Source organism: Clupea harengus, chromosome 12 (genome assembly GCF_900700415.2).
Source record: "Clupea harengus chromosome 12, Ch_v2.0.2, whole genome shotgun sequence".
Lineage (NCBI taxonomy): Eukaryota > Metazoa > Chordata > Actinopteri > Clupeiformes > Clupeidae > Clupea > Clupea harengus.
The window spans coordinates 25,995,082-26,016,394 of NC_045163.1; the positions used below are offsets into that span (position 1 = coordinate 25,995,082).

At 42.3% G+C, this 21,313-nt stretch overlaps 5 protein-coding genes across 6 annotated transcripts in view; 3 read left to right on the forward strand and 2 right to left on the reverse strand.

Moving 5' to 3' along the window:
• The window catches only part of LOC105894591 (integrin alpha-2-like), a 14,027-nt gene extending 3,556 nt beyond the window's left edge, over positions 1-10,471 (forward strand). The window contains exons 2-15 of the mRNA XM_031578459.2: positions 885-1,008; positions 2,506-2,615; positions 2,775-2,863; positions 3,925-4,039; positions 4,895-5,019; positions 5,110-5,258; positions 5,448-5,598; positions 6,100-6,265; positions 6,391-6,461; positions 6,795-6,933; positions 7,337-7,482; positions 8,293-8,436; positions 8,678-8,881; positions 9,170-10,471. Coding sequence (XP_031434319.1) covers positions 885-1,008; positions 2,506-2,615; positions 2,775-2,863; positions 3,925-4,039; positions 4,895-5,019; positions 5,110-5,258; positions 5,448-5,598; positions 6,100-6,265; positions 6,391-6,461; positions 6,795-6,933; positions 7,337-7,482; positions 8,293-8,436; positions 8,678-8,881; positions 9,170-9,304 — 1,868 coding nt within the window. The 3' untranslated portion in view covers positions 9,305-10,471. The remainder of the gene's footprint in view (positions 1-884; positions 1,009-2,505; positions 2,616-2,774; positions 2,864-3,924; positions 4,040-4,894; positions 5,020-5,109; positions 5,259-5,447; positions 5,599-6,099; positions 6,266-6,390; positions 6,462-6,794; positions 6,934-7,336; positions 7,483-8,292; positions 8,437-8,677; positions 8,882-9,169) is intronic.
• Positions 9,508-13,594, forward strand: LOC116222991 (integrin alpha-2-like). The gene is made up of 7 exons (XM_031578460.2): positions 9,508-9,566; positions 9,928-10,091; positions 10,286-10,434; positions 11,020-11,130; positions 11,305-11,390; positions 13,194-13,335; positions 13,468-13,594. Exons 1-7 carry the CDS (start codon positions 9,508-9,510, stop codon positions 13,564-13,566), a joined length of 810 nt encoding a protein of 269 aa, XP_031434320.1. The 3' UTR covers positions 13,567-13,594.
• Positions 13,595-14,798: 1,204 nt separating this feature from the next.
• LOC116222778 (integrin alpha-2-like) lies at positions 14,799-17,692 on the forward strand. Its single transcript, XM_031577463.2, has 7 exons — positions 14,799-14,879; positions 15,175-15,285; positions 15,633-15,743; positions 16,107-16,220; positions 16,442-16,531; positions 17,134-17,250; positions 17,461-17,692. Exons 1-7 carry the CDS (start codon positions 14,799-14,801, stop codon positions 17,524-17,526), a joined length of 690 nt encoding a protein of 229 aa, XP_031433323.2. The 3' UTR covers positions 17,527-17,692.
• A 283-nt stretch (positions 17,693-17,975) lies between these two features.
• Positions 17,976-20,483, reverse strand: LOC105894624 (molybdopterin synthase catalytic subunit). 2 transcript variants are annotated; one of them, XM_031577644.2, is made up of 5 exons: positions 20,344-20,483; positions 19,946-20,069; positions 19,649-19,802; positions 19,413-19,536; positions 17,976-18,656 (listed from the first exon to the last, which is right to left on the reverse strand). In XM_031577644.2, exons 2-5 carry the CDS (start codon positions 20,064-20,066, stop codon positions 18,582-18,584), a joined length of 474 nt encoding a protein of 157 aa, XP_031433504.1. In that variant the 5' UTR covers positions 20,067-20,069; positions 20,344-20,483; the 3' UTR covers positions 17,976-18,581. The 2 variants fall into 2 exon arrangements, with proteins under 2 accessions (XP_031433504.1, XP_031433506.1); XM_031577646.2 differs by having other exon boundaries at positions 20,336-20,452.
• Positions 20,344-21,014, reverse strand: LOC122133351 (molybdopterin synthase sulfur carrier subunit). Its single transcript, XM_042709396.1, has 3 exons — positions 20,903-21,014; positions 20,571-20,692; positions 20,344-20,483 (listed from the first exon to the last, which is right to left on the reverse strand). The coding sequence occupies exons 1-3, from the start codon at positions 20,912-20,914 to the stop codon at positions 20,357-20,359; spliced, it is 261 nt and encodes an 86-aa protein (XP_042565330.1). The 5' UTR covers positions 20,915-21,014; the 3' UTR covers positions 20,344-20,356.
• Between the last annotated feature and the right edge of the window lie 299 nt (positions 21,015-21,313).

A 21,313-nucleotide genomic window follows, 5' to 3' on the forward strand; every position in this document is an offset into this window, starting at 1 on the left:
CCTATTTCACAGTTGAAGTATGCAAGTGTCCTAGGATGACCTAGGATGTGAAAATATATTGATTTGATAACAAACCCAGAGCCAACAGAAAGTTACTCCACTAATCAATTTGCACTGTCGAGGGTGCTGAAATGTCTGTCCACTTCTCTGGAAAAGATGTATGAATGAGCACTAATACTCATATATTTCCAATATTAGAGCCTTGCACTTGTTTACAGACTCAAAAGATGCAGTGACATGGGGCTCAATATATCTGATGCTTTGTTTTTGTTTGTTTGTTCCGTCACTGCCAGAAGGTTATATCAAATATCTCTTCAATGCATTACATGTGTAAATGTATTTGACCGTAATTTGACTTTTGTGGCGGGCTGGTTGATTCCACACTGGGCAAGGCATATTTAATTAATATGTATTTTATAATATATTTATATGCGTATTTAACGGACATGTCCTCGCCTCATGCTCATTACTGGAGCACAGCCTCGTGCTGCGGCTTGTTGAGATTTTGGCGATCTCTGATACAGTCGATGCCAGAACTTGAATCCCAGTTCCACTTCCACCCATTCTATCTGATTATGTCATATCTCTGACTCCATCACTTAAGCGGGCCGGTTTGCGTATGTCTGTTTTCGTGTTATATATTTTTTCGGCCAGGGACTTGATTGCATCCCCACGCAGAGGGTGTCGCCCCGGGCTCTACTTGATGAAGCACATGTCACTAACTCATAATGACAAAAAAAAGACATTTTTGATGAAATATGCGTAGCCAAATCACAGGGGGCACACAAATACAAACACAAACAAATGTATCTTTTGTTTACGGGCAGTATTTATTTTATAATATATTAAGTATGCGTATTTAACGTAACCTCTTCTCCTTGCAGGCTGGTTGATTCCACAGGGCCAGAGTTTTAATGTAGGGACCACAGGAGCCAAAGTGTTCTCTGGGCCGGCGCAGGAGGAGTTTGGTTACACCGTTCAGCAGTTCACCAACCACCAGGGGAAATGGTATGGCCTCTGTACTTATGCTTGTATGTACTGTTTGTGTGTGTTTGTGTGTGTGTGTGTGTGTGTGTGTGTGTGTGTGTGTGTGTGTGTGTGTGTGTGTTTCTAAAATATACTAAAATGAAATCAATTGGTGTGACGGACATCCAGGATTTATTTGTCTAGATGTTGGATTGATGCCCTATAAGCATTGTGTAGTTTATTAAACACAAGGAAGAAGCAAAGTTAAAAATAATGAAGTTCTTTTGAACTGAAGGAACCCTGCTGTGTGTGTGTATCTATTCCCAGGCCTACTGTGTGTGTCCCCTTTAGATGAAGTCACATCACACACATGCACACACACACGCAAACACACACACACACACACACACACACACACACACACACACACACACAGCCTCAACGCTCCTGCCAAGACAAGCTGTGTGATGAGAATACATGTGTAAGTTTGACGACAAGAAATGCTATATGCACTCATCTTCCCTCGCAGTGTGTGTTTATCAGTAATGCTGGCAAGCAGCAGTACACTGGTAACACCGGATCTGTTTTTATTGCTTTATCTTCAAAGGCTAGAGCCCAATAGCAACTCTGATCAAGATACATACACACACACACACAAGCACACACACAGACACACGCACACGCACACACACACACACACACAGACACACATTGAGGCTCAGATCCAGGGGACCCAAACAAGGATATGGCACATCATCAGAGACCCTCAAAAGGTTCCTAGGAACCCCCACTCTTTCTTCCCAGGAACACTGAATCATTACACAGACGTCACAGTTCACTGTGTTGGTTAAATAAACCAGATCCTGGGACAGACAAACCTCTTTGAATTCAAGGCTGACAATGAACCAGTGATGACACTGCCTCCAACCCACTCATTCAACACACATTTCCAAGGTCTGCCAAAAAAGTCTCATCTTCTGAAGCAATAGTAAAAACATTTAAACAACGTTCTGTTTTTACATTTCAAAAATGGTATGTTTTTGTAGGTAGCGAGTTTGTACAACATATTGAAATTCCTTGTTGTGATGGTGTGGTCATGAAGGAGAGATAAATACTTGTGTTCCCACTAGCTCCCCAGGTTATCCACTATATAGTTTTGTGGTCCGGTTTGGAGAGATTTTACAGCATAACTTTGCCAAATATACTGCCAAAATATACCAGTTAGGTAGCCTTTATCAGTGCCAACCTGTTGTATGTATGCAACAAGTCTGTTGGGTTTGTTAAAGCTCCATTATGTCATTGTGTCTTACTTGTTTACCGCCCACAAATTGTCAAAAATTAGGTGGTTTCACGCGAGTAGAATTCAACTCACAGTAAACGTTTGAGAGCATGTGTGTCCTCCAGCACTTGAAAAGCAGAAACTGGAAGCTTTTGTTTTGTTTCTCGCGTGCACCGGCCAGTACTCCTCTTGGTTGTTGGATTTGCGCGTGAGAACCAATATTTTGTGTGTGTGTGTGTGTTATTGGTACTGTCTTCTAGGTTGTTGGTGGGATCTCCCTGGAGTGGAAGCCCAGGCAACAGGAAAGGGGACATTTACAAGTGTGACATCACAGGTCCAGGATCCAGCTGTGAGAGGCTGAATTTGCGAAGTAAGATGGCTATATTTGGGAACAAGAACATTTTAACAAATTCCTCTAAATGGATGATATGCTCCTTTTTGGTTGAATCTATGCTAACTTGAAATTAGCATTTGTAGCCCTGCCTTTGATTAGTTTAACAAAGTGTATAAACCTTCTTTCCCATTTCAGATTCAGTCACCATCTCAGATGTGGAGAACATTAATGTTAACATGAGCCTGGGCTCGATGCTAACTCACCTCACACATGAGACTTTCATGGTAATGTCTGTGGAAACAAGCATCCATTACCAATGAATGAATGAATGAATAAATGAATGAACGGACTGATTGAAAATGTTCAGTGACGGTATGCTAGCTAGCTTTGAACCACTTTCAAATTTTTGTATAAAATAAATTACAAGCTATAATTAAATTATAAATTATATACAAAATAACTAAAATGTATTCTATAAACTATCATATACATTATTGTATACTCAAATACACAAATGTATCTAGTCTTGTTTTTTCTAGTTGCCTAGTCTCTGTAGTTTCCTCGAACAGCACTACTAATCTGTCCTAACGGTGTGTTCCATGTGGGAGGTGTGTGAGTCACTACTAATCTGTGTGTTCCCTGTGATGTCACTACTAATCTGTGTGTTCCCTGTGATGTCACTCCTAATCTGTGTGTTCCCTGTGATGTCACTACTAACCTGTATGTTCCCTGTGATGTCACTACTAATCTGTATGTTCCCTGTGATGTCACTCCTAATCTGTGTGTTCCCTGTGATGTCACTCCTAATCTGTGTGTTCCCTGTGATGTCACTCCTAATCTGTGTGTTCCCTGTGATGTCACTCCTAATCTGTGTGTTCCCTGTGATGTCACTACTAACCTGTATGTTCCCTGTGGAGTCACTGCTAATCTGTGTGTTCCCTGTGATGTCACTGCTTAGCTGTGTGTTCCCTGTGGAGTCACTGCTAATCTGTGTGTTCCCTGTGGAGTCACTGCTAATCTGTGTGTTCCCTGTGGAGTCACTGCTAATCTGTGTGTTCCCTGTGATGTCACTCCTAATCTGTGTGTTCCCTGTGATGTCACTACTAACCTGTATGTTCCCTGTGGAGTCACTGCTAATCTGTGTGTTCCCTGTGATGTCACTGCTAATCTGTGTGTTCCCTGTGATGTCACTGCTAATCTGTGTGTTCCCTGTGGAGTCACTGCTAATCTGTGTGTTCCCTGTGGAGTCACTGCTAATCTGTGTGTTCCCTGTGGAGTCACTGCTAATCTGTGTGTTCCCTGTGATGTCACTGCTAATCTGTGTGTTCCCTGTGTGTTCCCTTAGACATGCGGGCCACTCTGGGCCCAGAGGTGTGGGAGTCACTTCTTCCTCCCAGGAGTCTGCGTTGAAGTCAGCTCTCATTTCAGTTCGCTTCACGCTTTTGTTCCTGTCCGTCTGAGTAAGAGCCTTTTGTATTTCCCTCCACAATATAGACCACTATCTAATCTACCCAGTGAGATTAATATCCCTCCACTATCTAATCTACCCAGTGAGATTAACTTCCCTCGACTATCTAATCTACCCAGTGAGATTAATATCCCTCCACTATCTAATCTACCCAGTGAGATTAATATCCCTCCACTATCTAATGTATCCAGTGAGATTAATATCCCTCCACTATCTAATGTATCCAGAGAGATTAATATCCCTCTACTATCTAATCTACCCAGTGAGATTAATATCCCTCCACTATCTAATCTACCCAGTGAGATTAACTTCCCTCGACTATCTAATCTACCCAGTGAGATTAATATCCCTCCACTATCTAATGTATCCAGAGAGATTAATATCCCTCTACTATCTAATCTACCCAGTGAGATTAATATCCCTCCACTATCTAATGTATCCAGTGAGATTAATATCCCTCCACTATCTAATCTACCCAGTGAAATTACTGATGATCTACTGAGTGTTCTGCCTATCAGCTTGGGATTTTGAATTATGTTATTTATTCAAAGCACAATGGCAACATGAGGTGTTTATTTATTGTCCTGTTAACACATTTGTATTTTTATTGTTCCTTGCTTTACTCTGCACTGATGCATTTGTACAAACATTACATTATTTATAACAAACATTAATTAGCTATGAGCTCCTATGAACTACCATGCATTTTTTTTTTTTTTTGTGGACAAAACCTCTGGTATTACTGCATACATAATTTACTTTCCTCTTTATTCTCAGGATAATAGTGGAAGTTGGGGAGGCTACTAGTTTGAAATCAGATTTTACGTTTTTGTCCATTAATTAACAGACTGTGGGCCAGTGGACTTGATGATTGTCCTGGACGGATCAGACAGCATATATCCATGGCAACCAGTCATCGCATTCCTCAGGAAACTGCTAGAAAATCTGGAAATTGGACCTGATAAAACTCAGGCAAGTTAAGTCATTTAAATACTGTTGAATTGATATATATATATATGATATAAAGATACAAAACATCACATTACCGTTGCATGTATTTAGGTCAGCGTTATGCAGTATGCAGTAGACACATCCTTTGAATTCCGGTTCAACTCTTATGGAAGTAAAGAATCCATGCTTGCTGCCGTGTCAAATATGGACCAGAAACGGGGGGACAGGACCAACACATTCTCAGCCATTCGCTTTGCCAGGTATATCTTTGATACCACTTATATATATTTGGAAATTATAATTGACAATTTTGCGATAATGCTCTATATCAATATATAGATTGTTTTCAGTCTCCTCTCTTTCTCTCTCGTTCCCTATGAGGGACTGTGTGTGTATGTGTGTGTGTGTGTGTGTGTGTGTGTGTGTGTGTGTGTGTGTGTGTGTTGCAGTGAATATGCGTTCCTCCCTCAGTCTGGAGGTCGTCCAGGTGCCAGTAAAGTGATGGTGGTGGTGTCTGATGGGGAGTCTAATGATATAGTCATACGAGACCAAGTGATTGCCGCGTGTGAAAAAGAGAGGATCACCCGCTTTAGCATTGCTGTGAGTCTGATATATTCTATATGAACTGAATGAATGATATAAGAAGGTGCATTGGATATAGTGTAACTTAATGACTAGTTAGATATGCAATATAATATTCAATATAGGTATTTTTGCATATATTTTGCACAGGCATGCACTCTGCAAAAATTCTGCTTGTCACCCTGCTTGTCAAGATACCTTGTGTAATGCACAAGAACTTCTCTTTCATAGCAAGAAAGTTTACGTGAAATACAGTGAAACAATACCCCAGATGTACACACAAGTACAACACTATATGAAGTGCATAAAGCGTTTGAGTTCATACAATTCACATATTCAAAATGAATTCATCATACATGTATCTCTACAGTAAAAACAACATCAGTATTTAAAGCATGCAGTGTTAGGAAATGAATGTGTGTTCTTGCAGGTATCACCCTCGGCAGTTGCAATGACAGGACAGTTTCTTAGTTTTGGAGAGTCCGTGTGTTCACGCTTCTGTGTCCCTTGCTTTTAAAGGTCCTCGGCTACTACAGCAGGAACAATATAGACCCCAAAACTCTAATCACGGAGATGGAGTCCATAGCCAGCGCCCCAACGGAGCGGCACTACTTTCATGTAGCGGCAGAAGAAGCTCTCCTGGAGATAGCAGCAACTCTGGGAGATCGCATTTTCAATATAGAGGGTCGGTGTTACTGTATGTTTGTTTTTGCTGTTTCGGCAAAGTGTCTCAGTTTTGCTGTTCATATGCATGGATTAGAAATAAGGTTTGGTTGTATGCGAGTTACCACCAAAGTTCTCTTATTGCAGGAACTGGCAAAGGTGAAGATTTCCAGATGGAGTTTGCCCAAGCTGGCTTCAGCGCTCACCAGACCAGCAAGGTTTCAGCTTTCACTCAAGCACTTACACACTAAAGCGCTTGAGCAGGTTAACACGCAACCGAGCATGCAGACACACTAAAGCACTTGAGCTTTAGCTTTAGCTTAGCACATCTCTTCTTTCCTATCCTCACTTGTACAACAAATGCTAGCAATCTGAAGCTAAGAGTTCAGAAAGAACTTTCAGAAATGACTTACAAAACAAAAAAAGTTTCTGCTTTTTAAAGAATTACTATATTTCTACTTAGTATGAGGTAGCTATCTATATTTACATATCTTTAAATACATACATAGTTTATGGTTGTTTTTAAGGGGTTATTGGTGTGGTGGTTGTAGGATGTGGTGATGCTGGGAGCAGTGGGAGCGTATGGGTGGAGTGGAACGGTTGTTCATCAAAAAGGACAGAATTTCGATGTTTTGCCTGAAAAAGCTTTCGAGAACATCCTGGACAACAAGAATCACAGTGCCTACCTTGGTAAGTAGTCTGATAATAGGGATCCGTCCGTTCGCATTATCTGCAAAACTGTTTTCTTTGAGTTCTAAATGGCAGATTGCTAGTGAGTCATTTAACCAGGCTAATCAGTGACATCTCCGAGGCATTGCAATCTTAGTCTAGTAACAACCTTTGGTGTATTTCTTCTTAAGTTCCCTTCCTCTGTTATCCACACAGGCTACTCCGTGACATCCCTGAGGCACGGCCATCTTAGTCTAGTAACAACCTTTGGTGTATTTCTCCTGAGACACGGCTATCTTAGTCTAGTAACAATCTTTGGTATATTTCTTCTGCTCTCCACACAGGCTACTCGGTGACATCCCTGAGGCACGGCCATCTTAGTCTAGTAACAATATTTGGTATATTTCTTCTGCTATCCACACAGGCTACTCGGTGACATCCCTGAGGCACGGCAGCACTGAGTACTTAGTTGCAGGAGCCCCACGGGCCAACCACACGGGCCTGGTTGTGGTGTACACAGTGGACAGCACAGGACAGGCCTCCATCAGAGACACACAGAGGGGAACTCAGGTAAGGTCACTACTACTGTCACTACACTGCCTGAGTACAATGTATATTTGCTTCCCTGATTCAGACACTGGACGTAAACATGAATAGTAACTAATACTTCCTATTTTTACGGTAGTTTCAACTGACTGGATTTGTGTTTTGTATATTGGCTGTGGCTGAAGGGAAAGATGTAGGGGAATGTATAGCAGCATTTCACAGTTTAAACCACAGAATGTTCTGTTGGGGACTCTCTTCTTCAGTGTCCTTAAAGCACTGCATGAGTGAAGGCTGTTTATCTGTTTGAAAAGGGTCTATGGTCTAAGGTTTGGGGTGGATGTAGGTGTGGCTGTAGGTGTGTTGGTGTCAGAAAGAGTACTGGAATGCCTGTAAGTAATGGAGAGTAACCTTTAAAAACGTATGGAGTGGTGTTAAAGTGTGGTGAATAGAGCCAAGGACTACTCAGGGTTGGGATTGTGGGTTGGTGCCCACAGCTTGGAAGGGTGGCGCCGGTATGGTTGGAATACATTTGGAGGATGTTAGGTTGAGGACATAGGTTTAGGGTTAAGGTTAGGTTAAGGGATGGGACTGGAAGATTAGGGTTAGGGTTAGGTTATTTTGGGGTTATAGTTAGGGTTGAAACTCCACCTTCAAAATTTGCATTATGTTTCTAAATAAACTACGGGTCACAGAATGACTGGTGGTGGCCAACGTGTAACCATGTGTGCTTCTTTTGTAGATTGGCGGTTGACGTGGTGATGTGCTGACATGTGCTGACATGTGGTGATCTGGTTGTTTTGGGACAATCTGTTTGAACTTGTGCTTCTTCTGTAGATCGGCTCGTACTTCGGCAGTGTGCTCTGCCCTCTCGATGTGAATAAAGATGGTGTGACCGACGTGCTGCTGGTGGGAGCGCCCATGTTTATGAGCGAGGAGAAGAAGGAGAGAGGGAAGGTGTACTTGTTCGCCGTCACCGATGTGAGTAAGAGGTCACCCAAGATCTAATTAATCATCACCCAAGATCTAATTAAAGCTGGAAGGTTGTGTTTTTGAGAAACTACTAGGATATTAAGGAATATTATAGTTTAATAACTATGTCAGGGATATTATAGTTATGAACCTCGCAGGTAATATTTGGTCAATTTTAGATTTCTAGATTACTAATGGAGTGTACTACAGATTAATGATACATGAAATACCTGCATCCAAATCATGTCAGGGGATTCTGAGTGACCAGGGCTTCCTGGAGGGCCCCTCAGCGGTGGAGAACGCCCGCTTTGGCATGGCCATCTCTGCTGTGCCCGACCTCAACCTGGACGGCTTCAGTGACGTTGTGGTAGGAGCACCTCTGGAGGACAACAGCCGCGGAGTCGTATACGTCTACTTCGGAGACAAGACCACCGTCCGACTGCAACACTCACAGGTTGACATAGCATCTGATAATATATTAATTATACCTTATACATTAATTCTTCTTGTCATCGAATCGAAACACTGATGTGATTACTATGCCATACTTAGATAGAGCACTTTATTGAAAGCAACAGACCACAGGTGGGGGAATTTGTTCAAAACAAGGAAGTCAGTATAATGGTACACTGTAGTTGTGTGGACCTCTTCAAATATCCCAGTGATATGTAAACCTTTCACTGTGGTGAGCAAAGAGAATGTTTCAGTGCTAGGAGTTAAATCTTGAGCTTGGGTGTTGTAGAGAATTGCTGGACTGAAGGTGGACCCTGGGATGCAGTACTTCGGACGCTCTCTAGATGGCAGTGGAGACCTGAATGGAGACACCATCCCTGACATCTCGGTGGGGGCTTATGGGAAGGCGGTGCAGCTCTGGTGAGTCTGGCCCAAAATTCCTCTTTAAGTGATTAATTTGTTAGTGATTCGCGAGGCTCCCTGTTTTGTCTCAAAGTTGTATCTGAGGTCTGTCTCAAATCTGATTCATTACCTCTGAACTGTAAAGAAAATAAATCACTGTGAAATGTCTTTTCTCATGTCCAACAAATCCTAGACCAATCTGGAGCAATGTGTGAGAAACAAGCGATGACAGACATGTCAGAATCCAAGATATCCCAGAATGCCAGGGCATTCCGTGCTCAATGGTACTGATTTGTTCATAAGTTGCTAATTTGTTTGACATGGGAACATATTATTGTGAGTGCCTTTACTGTCTGCAGCATCAGTCTTGTGTTACCAGCATCAGCATCAATTAAATAGTAAAAAAATAAAAAATAACCACAAAACATGAGGGGGTAGAAGCGATCTGTAGAGTTCTGTACGGACGTCTAGCCACCCAAGAAGTTTGAAAAAAATGAATTCTTAAGCCATGAGTTACCGTGCCCTTACTGTTCCTATTCCTACCCTCACAAATGCGACCGTGATCCAGGCGGCCCTCGTTATGACAGAGCTGTGTTTGTGTTGTGGTAGGTCCTCGTTCTGTGAGCTGTGTTTATGTTGTGGTAGGTCTCGGGGAATCGCCGTGGTGACTGCCGAGGTCTCCTGTACACCAGACAGAGTCAGCATCCTGAATAAAACCTGCTCTTCACGGGGGAGGTTGGCGTCCTGTTTCACGGCTAAGGTGTGCTTCACTGCACAGTTCAGGCCCACTGCGCTCGTGGGACCCGTGGGTAGGCCGCCACTCTCGCTCCTTACACTGACTGCAAGCAGCACTCGCCAAAGACTAAAAGAAAGAAAGAAAGAAAATAATAATAATTGTGACATACTTTAACACTGAAATGTTACAGAATATTTACAGAACTTTTAGAAACCTTTCAAAACGGCTGATTTGAACACTTTCTCTTATCTCTAAATGTTTTTATAGCCATCACGTACACGGTGACCCTGGATGCGGACCTGCAGTCCTCCAGAGTCAGCTCCAGGGGCCAGTTCAGTAACTCAGAGCGCACCCTTCAGAAAGACCTCAGCGTCAGCGCACAGCCACAGTGTGAGGATCACAGCGTTTACGTGCAGGTAAGCAGCACTAGGTGCTGTCATGTTTCTCTCATTGAAAACTCACAAGTCTAAACTGATGTTGTAGTGTGTAATATTTGCCTTATATATAAACTGCATATATATATGTATATGTGTGTGTGTGTGTGTGTGTGTGTGTAATATTTGCACTCAGCCACAGTATGAGGATCACATTGTTTATTTGCAGGTAATTCTGTATGTTGTTTTTTTCTTAGGAAATAATTATTGATGCTATGATTTAGCTTTTTGTTATCATTGATTCCCCTTGAATCTCTTTTTTGAAATAAACTGACTAGCTGCATTGTTAGCTGCTAAAGCAGGTAAATGGACTAACCTCGCTCTCTGTCCTGAAGGACTCATTGTTAGCTGCTAAAGCAGGTAAATGGACTAACCTCGCTCTCTGTCCTGAAGGACTCATTGTTAGCTGCTAAAGCAGGTAAATGGACTAACCTCGCTCTCTGTCCTGAAGGACTCATTGTTAGCTGCTAAAGCAGGTAAATGGACTAACCTCGGTCTCTGTCCTGAAGGACTCATTGTTAGCTGCTAAAGCAGGTAAATGGACTAACCTCGGTCTCTGTCCTGAAGGATTCTTCTGATGTGATGAGGTTCTTTGCTCTGCGAGTGGACATTGCCCTCCGAGAACCAGATTCAAACCCAGCTTTAGATGCTTTCAGCACAACTGCATGGGACGTCTTTGTAAGTGTCTTAAAACTTGAGTACAGGACAATAGAAGACCTGATATTGGTGGGTATTGTTGAATAGTATCGGTTTTATGACTTTAAGTCAGACTCATTGAAGTGAATTTCATTAGTTTAACTAGATAACATGAGCTTCAAATCCAATAGGATTACTTTCTACTTTTTTTTTCAGATCCCATTTTCAAAGGATTGTGGCACAGATGATGTGTGTGTGAGCGACTTGCAGCTGAGTGTGAAGAGGACTGCAGACCAGTCAAGGTAGACATCTGAATGTTACGCTGTGTGTGTGTTTAGTGTATGGTCTACTGTGTGTGTTTAGTGTATGTTACGCCGTGTGTGTGTTTAGTGTATGTTACGCCGTGTGTGTGTTTAGTGTATGTTACGCCGTGTGTGTGTTTAGTGTATGGTCTACCGTGTGTGTTTAGTGTATGGTCTACTGTGTGTGTTTAGTGTATGGTCTACTGTGTATGTTTAGTGTATGGTCTACTGTGTGTGTTTAGTGTATGTTACGCCGTGTGTGTGTTTAGTGTATGGTCTACTGTGTGTGTTTAGTGTATGTTACGCTGTGTGTGTGTTTAGTGTATGTTACGCCGTGTGTGTGTTTAGTGTATGGTCTCCTGTGTGTGTGTAGTGTATGTTACGCCGTGTGTGTGTTTAGTGTATGGTCTACTGTGTGTGTTTAGTGTATGTTACGCCGTGTGTGTGTGTAGTGTATGTTACGCCGTGTGTGTTTAGTGTATGTTACGCCGTGTGTGTGTTTAGTGTATGTTACGCCGTGTGTGTGTTTAGTGTATGTTACGCCGTGTGTGTGTTTAGTGTATGGTCTACTGTGTGTGTGTTTAGTGTATGTTACGCCGTGTGTGTGTTTAGTGTATGTTACGCCGTGTGTGTGTTTAGTGTATGTTACGCCGTGTGTGTGTGTAGTGTATGTTACGCTGTTTGTGTTTAGTGTATGATCGACTGTGTGTGTTTAGTGTATGTTACGCCGTGTGTGTGTTTAGTGTATGGTCTACTGTGTGTGTGTGTAGTGTATGTTACGCCGTGTGTGTGTGTAGTGTATGTTACGCCGTGTGTGTGTAGTGTATGGTCTACTGTGTGTGTTTAGTGTATGTTACGCCGTGTGTGTGTTTAGTGTATGTTACGCCGTGTGTGTGTTTAGTGTATGTTACGCCGTGTGTGTTTAGTGTATGTTACGCCGTGTGTGTGTGTAGTGTATGGTCTACTGTGTGTGTTTAGTGTATGTTACGTCGTGTGTGTGTTTAGTGTATGTTACGTCGTGTGTGTGTTTAGTGTATGGTCTACTGTTTGTGTTTAGTGTATGTTACGCCGTGTGTGTGTTTAGTGTATGTTACGCCGTGTGTGTTTAGTGTATGGTCTACTGTGTGTGTTTAGTGTATGTTACGCTGTGTGTGTGTAGTGTATGGTCTACTGTGTGTGTTTAGTGTATGTTACGCCGTGTGTGTTTAGTGTATGTTACGCCGTGTGTGTGTAGTGTATGTTACGCCGTGTGTGTGTGTAGTGTATGTTACGCTGTTTGTGTTTAGTGTATGTTACGCCGTGTGTGTTTAGTGTATGGTCTACTGTGTGTGTGTTTAGTGTATGTTACGCCGTGTGTGTGTTTAGTGTATGTTACGCCGTGTGTGTGTGTAGTGTATGTTACGCCGTGTGTGTGTTTAGTGTATGGTCTACTGTGTGTGTGTTTAGTGTATGTTACGCCGTGTGTGTGTTTAGTGTATGGTCTACTGTGTGTGTGTTTAGTGTATGTTACACCGTGTGTGTGTTTAGTGTATGTTACGCCGTGTGTGTTTACTGTATGGTCTACTGTGTGTGTTTAGTGTATGTTACGCCGTGTGTGTATTTAGTGTATGGTCTACTGTGTGTGTTTAGGGTATGTTACGCTGTGTGTGTGTTTAGTGTATGTTACGCCGTGTGTGTGTTTAGTGTATGGTCTACTGTGTGTGTTTAGTGTATGTTACGCTGTGTGTGTGTTTAGTGTATGGTCGACTGTGTGTGGCGACAGCAATTGCAGTCCTGTGTAGATAATGTCTGTGTGCATGTCAGTTCCTCTCCCATGTTGGTGAGTCAGAAGAACAGGAGACTGTCTTTCACCGTGTCAGTGACCAACAAGATGGAGAACGCCTACAACGCCAGAGTCACTGCCTCCTACTCCAAGAACCTCTTCTACTCCTCCGTCACACAGCCCGTAACTAACTTATATAACATATACACATAACTAACTTATAATATATTAATATATGATATTGGCAATTTGTTCGACTATATTTGTTGAAATATTACAGTGTGTGTGTGTGTGTGTGTGTGTGTTATATTTCAGAATAATGCCACTGAGGTGAAATGTACTTCTACGGGGAGATCTCAAAGCCTGTCCTGCCAAGTGGGCTCCCCTGCCCTTAGGAAACACCAGACGGTGTGACTCCCATTAGATGCTTGTGTGTGCCTGTATGTCTCTCTATCTCTATCTCTCGCCCTGTGTGTGTGTGTGTGTGCGTGCGTGTGTGTGCGCAAGCATGTGTGTGTTTGCGCTTTGTGGTCTGACTCCAACTCTTGTTGTCAACAGGTAACATTCGAGATTATTTTTGATTTTAATACTGATCAGCTTCTGAGGGAGGCCCAAGTCACCTTTGAGGCCCAAAGGTACAGCCCTCCTCTATACTACATACCCATTCATACACACTGATATCTTGGCCAGTTTATCTGATATCCATATCTTGGTAAAGCATGCTAGGTCAGCAGAATTAACCTGTAGGCTAATGGCTAATTGGCTAATCGCCAATCACATACTCAGAGTTAGATTCTATAACGCCTTGTGAGGTTGTAAATTAGACTTAGGAAAGATATGACTCAAAGCTCTCAGATCGTATAATCTATACTACAATTACTAATTAGTATAGCTTGCTACCAGTATGCAGGTGTGAAAACTACAAGTGCCAAGGTCCTCTTCAAGGTTGTGCTATCTGCCCTGTTACAGTGATGGAAAAGAGGAAACTCCCACAGATAATGAAGCCACTCTTTCCATTCCAGTGCAGTACGACTCTGAGATCATTCTCACCAGGTATGACAACATGTCACACATCACCCACACATCGCCCACACCACACACACATGAGTGCAGTACGACTCGGAGATCATCCTCACCAGGTATGACAACATATCACACATCGCCCTCACATCACCCACACATCGCCCACACATCACCCGCACATCACCCACACTTCACCCACACATCGCCCACACCACACACACGAGTGCAGTACGACTCGGAGATCATTCTCATCCGACTATGATGCCAACCGACACACATCTTACCACACAATGACCATTTCTGATAATCATTCAGTCATAAAATTGTTGAAGCAATGCAATCTTCGGTGAAGCGAGGCTGGTCTTATTCGCACCATGCTCAAATGAAGCCAGAGCGAGGATAGCGAGGAATGCAAGACTGTAACTGATGGAGAAATATGAAACTCTGACTTTAATCAAGTATGAATGTATTAATCACATGGTTATCCCAGCTGACAAAGTGTTTTGACGTCAGAGAACGCTAACTTCTATCTATATAAACCTTGATAGCGAGGAGTGCAGGAATGTAACTGACCCTCGGTTTCTTCTTTTGTTCTTGTCAGGGCAGCTGATGTTGCCTTTTACATGGTTGACAAAGCGTACAAAATTAGGAGTAAAATTAGAAGCGAGGAAGACATTGGCCCAGAATTTAACTTCATGCTGAAGGTAAGGGACGCTTCTATGAAGCTATATTGAGTGTTAAGAAGAATAATGTTTCAATAATGTTTACATCTATAATTTGATATAGAATTTGATATAGAAATCTATACATCTAAAATATATATCATAATTTGTTATTGGAACAAAGACTAATAAGATATGAGTAAACACAAAAATAATGTATGCCATTTTCACTTGACTTGTGAAACCTTTTCACACCTTTAAAAAGAGCCCATGAACTTTGCATGCAAGATAAGCCCAGTAACCTGAATAAGGGTCTCTGTGGTATTTCTGCCAAAAGGTCTCCACAGGGAACCTCCCCATCAGCCTGGTCTACCTCACCATCTCTCTGCCAATGAGCACAGTTTGGGGGAACCCTTTATTCTCTCTGACTGGGGTGACACCAGCACCCGTAAGTTATTCTCCATACACACGCAGAGAATGGGCCACAGTCAGTTAATGAGTAATGTTCGGCATTGCCAAGGATATTTTCTCTGGAAGTATACATTTTCTTACACTGTAAACGGCCTATGTGATAAGCAGTGGAAGTAGAAACCCACGGCTGTGCCACTATATTCTGAATAGAACCAGATACGAATAAACACCACACAGTTAGTATTGTACCGCTGGCATTTCTGTCTGTATAACATGAATCACATTTCTTTGTACTCAAAAGGTCGCGTGTGTTAAAATCATACATCTTTCCAGTCAGTTTGTAAACCACAGTGGTGCGTAACAATTGTTTTTTTCCCCCCTCAGTCTGGTAATGTGCGCTGTGATGTGAATGAGGTGGTCAACTCACTGAAGACAGGCAGGACTCTCCATTCACCCACCTTCATCAAAGAGTCCTTCAAGGGCATTGAGAGCCTGGTGTGTGTTTGTGTATCTCTGTGTGTGTGTGTGTGTGGGGGAGGAAATAAAGCTGTTGCTTATTTAGTATTCACGCTATATCAGATATCAGTAGAGTGGGCCCCAGTCCTAGCCATTACATGAACAGCACTCAGCCTCGGACCTCATTAAACAAAGAAGTCTTTCTGAACTAGTACACAGTATCGGTTGAATTGGAGATGGTGAAATATAGTGTGTTTGCATGTCAGGGGATACTGGAACTGGGATGCTGTTATGAGTAATGGATACTACTATTGTATAACAAATTGTAAGTGTTCATAGATAACAATGTTTTGTAAAGTATATTTAAAGGATTTAGCTCATACAGTCTTTCTCTATTCACAGGACTGTAACACCTCAAAATGCCAGTCAGTGACATGTCTCCTCAAAAACATGACGATCAGGAGTCATTATTCTGTAAACGTCACAACACGGATATGGAACAGCACCTTTGCTTTAGTATGTTAATCTTTTACGCCGAATTTAACTGCAGTGTTATTTCTCTCAAATACTTTTCAGCATGGGCAGCCTACAGCGTGATGGTATTATTTAAAATTTCAATGATTATTTTTAAAATAGTTTAAATGGAGTAATTCGTGAAAAGAAATGAGACGTGTGTTTGTATCTACTCTGCAGCGAGTGCACCAGTATACACGACTGTGTTCTTCTGCTGCTTACAGGCATCGTTTCAGGCCGTGTCTCTGAGTGTGAGTGCTGATGTAGAGACCGACATGCCAGATCTGCTAGTGATTACAGATAAACACCGCAAGGTACACCAGCAAACATCTCTGACTAGGGAGACCAACTCCCACAGGACCATACATATTTTATACAACTGTATGACGTATGTCTTTTATACAACCTGGGGGGGGGGGGGGGGGGGGTTCGTACAATAAATGTCTAGATTATTGTAGGGAAATCTTGTTTTTTACGGGTGGGTTGGAACAATGAGACATTAACTGATTTTGAAAGTTCTAAACGATTCCAACGTTTAGTGCAGAAGGTGCTCAGAAATGGGCTGTGAAAGTTCCGCAGTGAAGGTTCAGGAAAGTTCAGTGGTGCTCTTGTGGAGTTGGGAGTAGCTTTTAAGAGTAGGAGAGCCTGCGGCTAGGACAGCCTTGTGAAGTGAATTTCAACTAGCTGTCTGCCTTTCTGCCAGAGCATAAGTAACTTAGTTATGTGTAGCCCTGTGAGAATAAGGGTGACCATGACCCATCAGAAGACATTATACCATCTTTAATCTTACTCTTATCAATGACATCATCATATACTATTTGTGTTCAGTACTATGCTCAGGTCTGACAGTGAGGGGGGGGCTGTTGTTGTTTGTCAGTGGATGGTCTGTAAGATACTTCTCATTCTCTCTGCAAAGGTGAAGGTGACCCTCGTCAAATCTGGAGTGAAACTGGACGTGCCCTTCGTTGTAATCGTGGGAAGTGTGCTTGGCGGTCTGCTTCTTCTGGCTGTTGTCACAGCAACACTGTGGACGGTATGCAATTGCGTGGAGAAGGGAGGATATTCCTGCAGTTTATGAACACTTATCCAAGCTCCTTTATGATGGGTAGTTAATCTGTGATGTTGCTGTTATAGACTTTGGTTTTGAGGCTATGTCTTTTTTTCTGAAGCATCTTCATGTTGAAACTCAGTTGGTAACTGAAGAACATATTTGGTATAAATGATGTGGTGGTTGTTTCACCAGCTTGGATTCTTCGAGAGGAAGCACAAACAGCCGAGGATGGATGGTGGTGAGGGCGAGACAGACTGAAGGCCCCTGCACGAGAACACACACCAGGAGAACAAAGTCTTCCACAGAACCGGGGCTGCTACTACAGAACCCTTTTAACCTACCCGTGCAGCACAGCGGGTTTCTCTGAAAAGCAGCTTTGTGTTGTGGGCAGACGTGATGGAAGGCTTGGTGAGAGGAGTGGATGTTCATCACGAGGGACCCCACGGGGAGGGGGGGGGGGGGGGGGCGGGGGTCATATGTGACTAATGGTTCGGGAACTTAAGATGGGGGACAAGGAGATTCTCTAAAGTGGCATTGAGTCTAGACGACTAGAGAGATCACTACGGTATGCAGGCATGCCTAGGTCGTTTATCAACCGTATATTTATTTTTCTGTTAATACACTTATGGACCTGGATCTGTCAGATGTTAAATTGACTTCTCAGGCACTTTGTTTTTTACATTTTTATAATTATAATTTTTTTTTTAATAAATGTAATGCATGTGATGACAATTATGTGTATACGTAAGTGCATTTTACCTTTATCTTTTTACCTGAAAATAACTTTGGATTTGGAAACCACAGCAATAACAGTGAAAGGTGATGATTGATCATATTGTAGCTTAAATCAGGTATTGGACCTATGGACCACAAACTATTGACGTGCCCCAAAGTTTAAATTAGTCTGAAATCAATATTTATGTTTAAATATTGACCTAGTAAAGGGGTATGGCTGCATGTCATTTTAACTACAGATATATTTATTTATTCAATTAAGGCATCCCAATCAGTGTACATAACAAGAATATTTTGAGTACATTCTTTAGACTGTAATTCTTTTATTCATTTGTTTACTTGTTATTTACTTGAACAATATACCCATTGTTCTGAATGGAAATGCATAGACTGTGTGGCCCTACCACATTCGTGATGCTCTACCATATAGTTCTGACATAACATTACTGCATTGAAGGCTAGTGTGTTGCCTTCCATTAAAACGGTTGGAGGTGTGAACCAGTTCAGTGTGTGATTTGACATGCTATAAAACATCTGTCCCGTCCCTGTGTGAAACTTGTGGGCTGCATGCACATTCTCTACTTCTTCCCGGCAACTGACCACAAACACTCCTTGTTCTGCTTCCAGCTGGCCTCTTCGGTTTCATAGACCTCCTACGACAACAAAAAATAGCAATGTGTATAACATGTTTGCTGGAGTTTTACAAGTCATCGGATAACACGTTATGGGTTTTGATGCTAGTAAAAACACGGATATGGACACAACAGTGAAAAATATGAAACTAAATACATTTCCCATTTTAAGTTCCAGTTACACTAGTGAAAACACCTCAGTGTTTGCACAACAGTGACAGATATTAGTTCAACACGTATCCCCAAAGTGCCCATGAACTCAATATTGTGATTGCATTTGGACAAAATTTCACTGAAATAAAACGTAAAACTAAAGTAAAACAGCTATCGGCACATTTAGTGTGCTCGGTGACCCCCCTCTCTGAGTTCAAAGGTCAGACACTATAAGGGGTCTGTCGTGCCTCTTGACTCTTGTATGAGACGCTTTCATTCTTTCACACAAGAAAAGAACAGAATCACAAGACCACTCCAAATCACATGTGGCCAATTGGTTTTGCTTTCTTGCTGCAGCAAGTTGCACAGTGTCTTGGAAGCACTTGGACGTGAACTCTACCCTTATCATGCTACCTACACATAGAAGCCTATATGCCATATGTTTCTTAACATAAATAAATGTACAGCCAACAACAACAACAACAACAAGCTGGATAAAAGCGTCTGCTAAATGACTTAATGTAAATGTAAGACTTTCAGTTAAAATGAAGACTCTTTAAAATGCATCATAACTGAGCAAGAAAGTATTAAGGTTCTCGTAGCAATGGTGACTGGTTGATGAACCTTTTTCCAGATGGGGACGGTGGCCTTGAGGGTGTCAATGCAGAACCTCACGGCCTCCAAAGAGTCAGCTCTGTGAGGTGATGAAATCCCCACAATCACACTGGCCTCCATCACAGGAACAACCCTGCAAACAAGGAAAAAAAAACATCCCACCTTAAAAAAAGGACTGTTCACTTAAGTGACACGTATAAGGAGAGATAAAGAGATGGATACATTATTACTGAAGAGAAGCTGACCCCAATCTATGCTGGATACAGATGTGCCTTACTGTTGGCCACTCCGCTCTGATGCTGGTGCAAATCTTCTTCATCTCCAACTCAGCCATGGGGACGTACGCTTCATACTCCAGCTGAATCACCTTCTGGCCTTCAAAAGTGTCTCTTGTAGTTCCTTTAGGACAAAGAAAACCAATACAGTGCTTACATTTACGTGCATAAGCAATAAGGTCACGGTAGACTTATTTCAGACCGGCCGTCGTAGTGTCAGCCAGTCACAACAGGTAAATGGATGTGAACAGCATGTTTATCTCTCACCGATGAACATAGATATGGCTCCACAAGACGGACAGGTGACAGAGGTGGACACCACATCAGATGACAGTTTTTCATGTGTGAGTTTGATAAGGTCACGTGGACTGTCCACATCCTCAGTCATCCCCTGTAAGTGTAGGACAATAAAATCACCTCACTGTTCTGGAGGAAGAGGACATATTTTTGGCTGATGGAGCAAACAGACCACTGGGGAAATCTGGTTAAGGAATTCATACGAAAGGTTTTCACTTCAACTTGTATTTGTACAACTAAGTACGTGGAAAATAAATCTGAGAGAGCGTTTTGTTGTTTTTATGAAGATGCCTGGGTATGTTCCACATTTTGTAAATGTATATCACATTACATCACGAAGGTAAAATGTTGCACAATAACCTCCGGACCTGGGCTCGATGATTAACCCCCGCTAAGTGGCGGGATGACTGCCACTTCGTCCCCGTCGCGTAAACTCACAGACTGGTCACCCAAAGCCACGTACTCTTGACGCACAGCCAGGACCACCTGCTCCCGTATCACGGACAGTCTGTCGTGAAGATAAACAACAGCGGTCATAAAGCATAAAATGGACGCGTATCTGTCATACACACATTATATATGCACATAAACCTACTTTGGATGCCTTCCTTCTAGTTCTTGCCACAGCTGAAGAGTCGTCAATTCTGATGGAAGTTTGACGGTCTCTGACTTGAGCCCCGTTAATTCAGCACCTTTGGCGAAGTACAGCACTGACACCTAATCAGATAGAGAAGGGCAAAAACTGTAAGCATAAAATACACCAGTCCTCTGGAGTTTTCATAAGCAAGTGCAACAAGCGCACACAAATATTACTTTGTGACAAATGTTCATTTTTGATGACAGACACAATGTACTCCTTCAGACCAACCATGCATGAAAAAGTGCTTCATTTAGCGTAAATGAATACAGAAAAAGAGAGTCGCCTACCTCGGAGATCATGAATGTAGATGTGTAAAACTCCACCAGCGTGCAATAGTTTCTGGTCAAGAGAGATATATGGGTGTAGGAGTATTTCCTCAAATCTATATTACTATTGGCTGTGCGAAAGACCATGTGACATTAAAGCAGGAAGTGAGGAACCTCTGTTAACCCACGTGACAGTGACCAACTAACTTCAACAGATAAAATCATGATTTGCGATCACTGACCAGCTGGATTGTACCATTCAGAGATAAGTCAAAGTCAGACACAAACAGATAGAACTATTATTGGATTTCCTCTACATGTCGGCTCCATTCTGGAACTTCTCCGTGACTGAATTACGCTTAGCTAGCGCTTAACTTGCACTTCAGCAGTTACATTCCTGCACTTCTTTTTTTCTAGGTCGTTGTTTTCTAA

What these genes read in the sequence shown, in the direction of transcription:
- LOC116222778 (XM_031577463.2), top strand. Translation starts at nt 14,799, where the DNA reads ATGGTTGACAAAGCGTACAAAATTAGGAGTAAAATTAGAAGCGAGGAA. An exon ending in AATTTAACTTCATGCTGAAG is followed by an intron (nt 14,880 to 15,174) that starts GTAAGGGACGCT and finishes TTCTGCCAAAAG; the next exon opens with GTCTCCACAGGGAACCTCCC. An exon ending in TCAAGGGCATTGAGAGCCTG is followed by an intron (nt 15,744 to 16,106) that starts GTGTGTGTTTGT and finishes CTCTATTCACAG; the next exon opens with GACTGTAACACCTCAAAATG.
- LOC116222991 (XM_031578460.2), top strand. Translation starts at nt 9,508, where the DNA reads ATGACAGACATGTCAGAATCCAAGATATCCCAGAATGCCAGGGCATTC. An exon ending in TGCGCTCGTGGGACCCGTGG is followed by an intron (nt 10,092 to 10,285) that starts GTAGGCCGCCAC and finishes ATGTTTTTATAG; the next exon opens with CCATCACGTACACGGTGACC. An exon ending in AGGACTGCAGACCAGTCAAG is followed by an intron (nt 11,391 to 13,193) that starts GTAGACATCTGA and finishes TGTGCATGTCAG; the next exon opens with TTCCTCTCCCATGTTGGTGA.
- LOC122133351 (XM_042709396.1), bottom strand. An exon ending in CTAGAAGGAAGGCATCCAAA is followed by an intron (nt 20,484 to 20,570) that starts GTAGGTTTATGT and finishes TCTTCACGACAG; the next exon opens with ACTGTCCGTGATACGGGAGC.
- LOC105894624 (XM_031577644.2), bottom strand. Translation starts at nt 20,066, where the DNA reads ATGACTGAGGATGTGGACAGTCCACGTGACCTTATCAAACTCACACAT. An exon ending in AGCCATATCTATGTTCATCG is followed by an intron (nt 19,803 to 19,945) that starts GTGAGAGATAAA and finishes TTTGTCCTAAAG; the next exon opens with GAACTACAAGAGACACTTTT. An exon ending in TGTATCCAGCATAGATTGGG is followed by an intron (nt 19,537 to 19,648) that starts GTCAGCTTCTCT and finishes CCTTGTTTGCAG; the next exon opens with GGTTGTTCCTGTGATGGAGG.